The sequence below is a fragment of the Aythya marila genome (assembly GCF_965140915.1).
Source record: "Aythya marila genome assembly, chromosome: 2".
In the NCBI taxonomy this organism is placed as follows: Eukaryota; Metazoa; Chordata; class Aves; order Anseriformes; family Anatidae; genus Aythya; species Aythya marila.
The window spans coordinates 8,944,285-8,952,356 of NC_139043.1; the positions used below are offsets into that span (position 1 = coordinate 8,944,285).

Consider the following 8,072-nt stretch of genomic DNA (forward strand, 5'->3'; position numbering starts at 1 on the left):
AGCTTTTTTCCAAGTTCATTCTTTGGTGCTTTGTGCAATTAGATAGTATTCATGTTGGTAAAATGTGCTTAACCTTGTAAAGATCTTTCTGATTAAAAAATAGACATATTCCTATTTGCTTGTTTTTTTGTTGTTTTTTTGTTTTTTTTTTTAGATAAATCCTATTGCTACTAGCTCAGAAAAGAACAAATTCTAGTTACTTAGCTAAATCTTTCCCTTATTGCAAGACTTCCGAAAACTGTACAGTGCAAATTAACCAACTGGAACTTTTCTGCTGGTTACTTTTTTCTCAGTTATTTCAAATTTGAAGCTGATAATTTCCTCATCGTTTCCTCTGCTTTCACTTTAAAATTGTCAGAGTAATGGAAATATTAAACTTCTGTGATTTTCGTAGTGAAAGGGAAGTTTCCTGTCAATTACAAGGTAGTGCAAGGTAGCCAGTGCTAAAATTAATGACTTCAAAATCCACAGATGGATAAACTACAGAAAGAGCCTACAGCTGAATTGTCAGGCTTAAAAATAAAGAAATGCGACTATCAGGTACCACAGCTCTTGTTAAATAAACGTGTTCTCAGCCTGCTCCAAAAAAGATACAAGTAGGCAATTTTAATAGCAAATTTCATCCTGACGTTTGACATCTTGCTTAAAATGCTGCATGAGATTGAGCAAGCACTGCACACAGTAGTTGGATAAAAATCCTTTCACTGAGACGTCTCAAAGCATGTTACCCTTGAAAAATGTATTGAGTGTGGTTGTTTGTGGTTTCCCAAGGAACAGTTGCTTGTCTGAAGATATTTGGTATTTCTTCAATAGATGATATGAAGTTTTTGCAGATGGAATTTAAAATTTTGGAGACTGACCTAGAGAAGGCTAGAGTCACTGACAAGTGTGGGGATGCTGCTAAGTGCAGGCGATACACAGGAACAGAGAACTAAATTTATATGTGACAACCAGGAAATTACAAGGAAACCTAGAAAAGTTTTGAGGTGACTTAATACATATTAGGCTCAGTGCAAAATTGGACTGACTTTATGTGGAAACTTAGGCATGGAAAGCAGGAATGGTAGGTATATAATTTTGTATGCAAAGCCATGAGAATGGTGGGGAGCTGGAAGCTGAATGACAACAATTGTCTTCAGTGTTCTGCAGCCTAGGCAATTAAACTTCAGAAACTTATCGTGAGATACTGGAATCGCTGTGACATTGAGCTTCAAAATTGTGATTGAAACTTTCAGAAGATGTTTTAACCTAGTTACTGTAAAATCCCTGTGGCCTGTGTTCAGACATCGGTGTAGCAGGATATTTCCATCCTGGATGTTCTGTCATGATGAATGCCTCTCGCATGTTCTCAGGGATTGTTGGGAGTGCACATATTTAATTTGTAAAACTTAATTTTCTCGTATTTCTGAAGTGTCTTTTTTTTAGGGGGGGTGGTTAGACTGTTCTAACCCGAAGTATCAATTTCAACCTTAGTAAGGCTGTTAACTTCTCATCACTTGGTTTGTGAGAGTGACGGGAGGCCTCATGGCGGCCTGCAGCTCCCTCACAAGGGGAGCGGAGGGGCAGGCGCTGAGCTCTGCTCTCTGGGGACAGCGACAGGACCCGAGGGGACGGCATGGAGCTGGGACAGGGGAGGGTCAGGCTGGGCATTTGGGAAAGGGTCTGCACCCAGAGGTGGTCGGGCACTGGGACAGCCTGCCCAGGGCAGTGGGCACGGCACCGAGCTGCAGGAGTTCAAGGAAGATCTGGACACCACTCTCAGACACGGGCTGATTTTTGGTGGTTCTTTGTAGAGGCAAGAGTTGGTCTCTGTGACCCTGGTGGCTCCTTCCAACTCAGGATATTCTTTGATTCTATGACTACAAAGACCACAGGGCCACCGGTCAACGGGGAACAGGGACATGAGTGCTCCAGCTCCGTAGCTGAGGCGTTTTCTAGTTCTAGAGGCCTCAATACTACATACCTTTTGTTGATTCTTACAGCATTGTGAAATACTGCTTTCTTAGTAAGAGAAACATATATCTCATGGACTTCTGCAGGCAAATGTGTTGTATTGTTTCCCATTACTGGGACTTGGATATTTAAATTTGTGTCCTAAATCATCTCATCAAGGTCACAGGATCATTAGTGTCTGTCAAAAGCTAACCATTTGTATTGAAATAGCACGAGGATACACAGTCCAGAGATCAAAACTTATAACTTTTTGCCTGTTAGCCACTTTTTCCCCGTTTCTGCTCTGGTTTGACCTGTGAAATGCTGTGATCCATTAATGTAGGTCAGGTGAGCGAATCCAGGTGCTTGTGTGTGAAGTGAGACTGTGCCCATCTGAATGCTTCGCAGTCAGTTGGTGGAAGTCGGGCTGCAGGGTTTGTTTCATCTGTATGGATCAGATTGAAGAATTGTGGTCTTTGCTTAACCGGCGATAGTCTAGGTTTTCCCTTTGGCACAGTTGCTTAACATACCAGCTTTCAGCTAGGCCCCTGACTGCAATCAGAAGTCTCTTTCCATTCCATAAACACCAGTAAGTGTTTCTGAGAAAAGAAATAAAACAAAATTTTGATAGGTTTGATGCAAAATGAGTTTTCTTTAAGTGTAATTTTAGTTGAATAATAAAAATATATTTTGACTTTTTTGTCTCTACAGAGTTTACAGATGCTTCCTCAACAACGGAAAGCCATAGCAAAATTTAAGGAGCCAGCACATGCTTTAGCATTTCAACAGAAATTCCACAGGTAAGTAAGCACTGCTGCAACCTTTGGTTCACTCCCTCCCTTCAAAAGATGAAATTAGTCTCCTCTGATCAATGTTTCTCTTAATCTATTCAAGCATCTATTTATTGGTGACCTTCATAGAACCTTCTTGTCTGATCTCTATCCCTAGAATAAGCTTGAGTACGAGTTTTACGTTTCTTTTAACAGGCACATGATAGATCTGTCCCACATAAATGTGGCACTGATAGTTGAGTGATGTCTGCTGAGAAATACATACACTAACAGAAGCCAATTGTGGAGCGACACAAGACGCGGTGGCACAACCATCAGGTTCTGAAACCTTTCAGCTTACAGTCTTTAATTGCCATGTTGAACTACAGAAAGCAGCGAGATGTCCTCAAGAAGAGCAGAACTTGAGAGGGATCTGCAAAGGTGGAATTTCTGTTCAGTTTGTTCACGTTCTGTTGTAACCACATGGAACTACAGATTTTTTTCAAAATGCTTACAGTGCATGCAGACACTGTTCTTCAAGATACTACTGTGTGACCACAGTGACTTGAGAGAGAACGTTTACACCGAAAGATCTAAAAACTTTCTTCATAGCAAAGAATATTTGATAATGGTTGCTCTTATCTTCACTGCGAGGTATTTGAATGAGAACTCACTTTTCTAAACAAAACACGTTAGTTACGTTGTATATCTGAGAGCATAGAAAGTATTCTTGCATAGATTTAAACGTGGTCTACTTCACTGAATAGCAGTAAGCTGAGAAGCTTTGGAGGTGACACTGGAAAACTGTAGTTTCTATCTTTGTAAATATGTTAAGTCTGTCTTTGCATTTTCTATTCCAACACAGACTTCCACCTTCTCCTTCCAACTCCACTTGTTCCATAAAACACTGTGTAGGAAAAACATTGCTGTATTTTCCCTTGGTTTTTAAAAACAAGGATCTTTGCCCTTCAGTAGCATCCTGGGGTAGTTAACTCCAAGTTGTAACTAAGTTGTTTTAAATGATGTTGCCAGATACAAGGAAAAAGAAATATTTAGTGGCTCACTTTAAAAAAAGTTACACAGGAAGAGCGGTGCATTCCTAATAGTTCTTTTGGGCTAGTGTTTCATAATCGCCTTATGCTTTATTTTGATTATTTTTTTTCTTCCTTTGAGATTTACTTTGACTGAACCATAAGAAACCCATAACTGAAAGGATTTAGTTTGATGTGTTGTTCCCAATACATACAAGACTATAAGGACGTTGTGAATCTGCTGGTGAACGTGGCAGTTCGCAAAAATTATGTGCAAACATAAAGGAGCTTATATTTTATTCAAAGTAAAATTCATAATATTTCCTTTTGGTTAGAACCATTTAGATGGTATTGCCAAAGGAACAACTTTTTTCAGTTACTTCTGAATAAACTTATTAAAATGTCATCTTTATATTGGATTGAAGTTTTTATGAACATTTCCTTAGTTTTTAGACTGTGAGCTTTTGCTTCATCCTTTATTTTAGGAATACTATTAAGCCTTCCACCTACTATTGAATGGGGGGACTTAAAGAAACTTTGTAGGTTTGTTACCTGAGCAATCACAGAAGAACACCAATGGAACAGCTGTGAATGGGGGCCAAAACAGAAGGATGAACTAAGCAAGTTTATAGTAGCATAGATTTTTTTTTAAAGGTTTAATGGTAACTAAGTAACAGAGACCCATTTGGCTTTTTTACGGAAAGACTGGTCCAGGCTTTCAATTAAGTAAAAGTTGCTTAAAAAAATTATAACGATTAATAAATACTGTTGAGTCTTCTAGGTAAAACTGCTTTTATTCACTGAAATGATACAGAGTAACGTGGTACTTTGGAAATAACTGCACTGGTAAAAATTATAAAGAGTGCTCTAAGCCCATTTCCAACATAGTAACAAGATGCTATAACATCAAGAGAATATTAATGTGGAAGTGAGTTTTATATCTGTCTGTACAGTTCCCCATTTAAGCATATTTCTTAATTACATTCAGCACATACAGTGCTGTTAGTGCTTCAGATAGGCCTAAGCCCAGGACAAAGAACAAGTCTCAGGTAGGAAGTGCCCGGTGGAAGCTGACTCTGAAGACCAATGCCAGGTGATGGCGGTGACTGGCTCTGCCAAGGGCGGTGTAGTTCCTCACTTCCATGAGTGCTAGGACTGCTGTGCTACCTCCTCAGGTTATGTCATTTTTATTTTTAAAAATAAATTCTTATCTTTAAAATGAGTCATTAAACAGTTATTCACCCCACTGTTAGGAAGCAGCTTCTCTGTGCCGAGAAGGATGGGAAGACATCTAGGAATGGAGCACTAATAGTGTGTGTCTGGAAATCTGGGCTAGATGCGAATGCCAGACAGGCCAGCAGCTGAGTTCAGCAGTAGGAACATCTGCAGTTGATCAGCTGTCCTGTCGTAAGCATGTGTTATTGGGGTTAGAGGGTTTCTTGGAGCCTGAGAATATGGGTTTGATTCAAAAGTCAAAGAAGTTTGTAGAAACGCTCCTGCTTTGGGTTTTGAATCTATCCCAAAGAGGCTGAGGTTCAGCCAACTTAAACAAGTTTTAAGAATTTTTATTCAGTTGGGGTTTAAAAAAAAAAAAAAAAAGACAAAAATGGGTGGCTTTGGAACAAAGACGTGAAATTGCCTCAGATCTATTTAAATGTAGGAGGCAACGTAAACAATGCCTGTTTAATGACTAGATGGATCCTCTTTAAAGGTGGTTGCAGTAGATTGTTGCTTGTGCATAGACAATGTACAGCGCATTGCTGGTTATTTTAGCTGCTTATTGCAGTAGCTGGGTATCAGAACCACGTGTAAACGTACTCACTATATGTATGTATGTCTATATGCCTTTTAGTATACACATACATACATACGCACACCCTGTATTGTCGCCATATCTTACTAATACCTTAAACTCAGTAGCAAAAGTAGCAATTAGGTGAGTCACTTGTGAAAATGTTTGTGTTTTGTTAGTTCTCAAATTCTAACTTAAAACTGGATCTGTTGGCAATGATCAGTTTGAGTGGTACATCTCTTCTAGTTCTATTTGTTGTCTCCTCCCTCCCTTCCCCCCCAAAAAAAACAACAAAAAAACACAAAAGGAAGTAGAGGTAAAGCTAGATGAACGTGTTACATCCATGTTCTCTTTCAGCACGTAGTTAAAAATGAACATCTTAAGTTAACTTTCTTGGAAGATCTGTTGCAACCATTATCTTGTTCTTTCTTGATCATGCATTCAAAATACAATGCAAAAAAAAAAAAAAGGAACATTTAATGTAGTATGTAAATATTGAACTTTTAAAATTAAAATGTTACTCAAAGTGCTTACAGTCAAACACATCTTAGCTACCTGTTAGTTTTTTGTGTTGTCTTATCTAAGTTTAATGGATACAGTTCCATAAATGTTGATGTGTTTTTGTGTATATCTTCAAATTTTTATAAAGATGCTAGTAAGTCAATACATACATCCTGATCTGTGTATTATTTGTTCACAATTTTTATTAGCATAATTTTATAATGATTTTAATAGGCAACTCCAGTAGGTGATTATATTGAGCCATCTTTTTTTTTTTGGAATTATTTTGTTTTCATCTGTAGCTCTGGAGAATTCACTTCATAACTAATCATATTTTGCTTTGACTGAAAGATTGGATTGGCCATATGATCTGTGGTATTTTAGCAAAATGTTCTACATTAAAAAAAAAAAAAAAGGAAAGGTTTTTAAAAAGCTCAACGTTAAAGGGAAAACAGAGTACACTGTCAGACTAAGGCATGGTTTTCTAGGTCTGTTTGGTTCTGCTGTACAAGCACAGATAGGTCTGCTTTGTAATACTGTTCTCAAAAGTTTGGGCTATTTTCGTTTTACACATAATTCAAGTTGGTCTTGTAAAACTTGCTCTCATCACAATGTTAGCAATTGATGTGGCACATAATGTACGATGAAACAATTTGGAGTGTTTGAAAAGCTCAGTACAATTGTTGCTAGGTAGGAGGAGGATGGTTCCATAGCATTTTCACAGCTGAAGGAGCTGCCATGCAAATGTTTTCCCTCTAAGTAGTGGTAAGAGTAAATTTAGACGGGGTAATTGTTCTTGGTCCACCTATATATCACCAGTATGACTTCAAGAAGAATATTGGCATCCCATCTGTAAAGTATCTTCAGGATACGTAGCTTATTCCCCAGTTTAATTCTGAAAAATAACTTGAGATTTCCAAATTTCTGTTTTAAAAAAATACGGCCTTCCAGCCACTAAAATGCCAAGTAGACTGAGCATTTTCGTTTGATGTTAGGTTTCCACTGCAAGTGTTTAGATGAGATTTTTTTTTTTTTTTTTTTTTATAAAACTGTAGGTTATTTGAGAACATGTGCCTTGAGGGTCTTCATAGTTTTTTTTCTCGACATAATCTAGCTACTTGGAATCAGAAACAATTTTTTATTTATTTTTAAATATTTTTTAAATAGTATTTTTTATATTTATATATAGTATCTTCTGTTTAGCTTTATATTGTGCAGTTACCTGAGAAATTGTTGTATGCACTTTCTATGGTTACAGAAAGTAACTGTGTGTATGTATGTGTGTGTGGGTGTGCTGCCCTTATACTACGGGTGAGAGGGCGGGAGGGAGGGTGTGGGTTTTCATTTGCTGGCTTTTTTTTTGCCTGTTTGTCGTATTGGGGAGATTTCCTGGATTTGTTCTCTGGCATAGCATTGTGTTGTTCTGTCCTTCGCCTGGTACCATGTTTGTTACGTGGGTTGTGATGCTCGAAGGTAGAAATCTGGCTTTCACGTGCTCCCTGTTAAAAAGGCATTTTTGTTTGTTGAGACATGAACCTTTTTTAAATTATTTTTTTGTGCTTTTTAATTTTTAGCAGCATGTTGGATGAGAAATAAATTTGAAGGAAAATGAACAGGTTGCATAAAGTTAGCTATGTTATAAAGGGTATGTATGGGTCATTTAGGGTAACATAGGGCTTTTGTTTCAATGTTACCTTAAATGCCTTAACCATTAATTCATAAACATAATTGTGGAAGTATTTTATCTTCAATTAGTGTTAAATCCTAAGGATTTTATGTAAGGTTTTTTTGTAACCTAATTTTTAATCACGAAGATGACTTATTGTCTACATGAGCACAGGGCCTTGTGTACAAAACCTGATTCATATTGGATCCTTACGTATACCATCTTCTGGTATAATATGGTTGGGAAGGATCATTTTGTTCTTTATAACACTACTTTTTGCAGGGTTGTTTTTTTGCTTTTTCTTTTTTTAATTTATATTTTATATATTTTTTTTATTTTTCTTTTTCTATTTCTATGCTTATTTTGGTGGAAAGTGTGGT

General features: G+C 37.4%; 1 protein-coding gene across 4 annotated transcripts in view; it reads left to right on the forward strand.

The window, feature by feature from the left end:
• The window catches only part of RBM33 (RNA binding motif protein 33), a 100,528-nt gene extending 93,191 nt beyond the window's left edge, over window positions 1-7,337 (forward strand). For all 4 annotated transcript variants that reach the window (XM_082753687.1, XM_082753688.1, XM_082753690.1 and 1 more), the window contains 2 exons: window positions 2,644-2,732; window positions 2,919-7,337. In XM_082753687.1, coding sequence (XP_082609813.1) covers window positions 2,644-2,732; window positions 2,919-2,967 — 138 coding nt within the window. In that variant the 3' untranslated portion in view covers window positions 2,968-7,337. The remainder of the gene's footprint in view (window positions 1-2,643; window positions 2,733-2,918) is intronic.
• The last annotated feature ends 735 nt before the right edge of the window (window positions 7,338-8,072 follow it).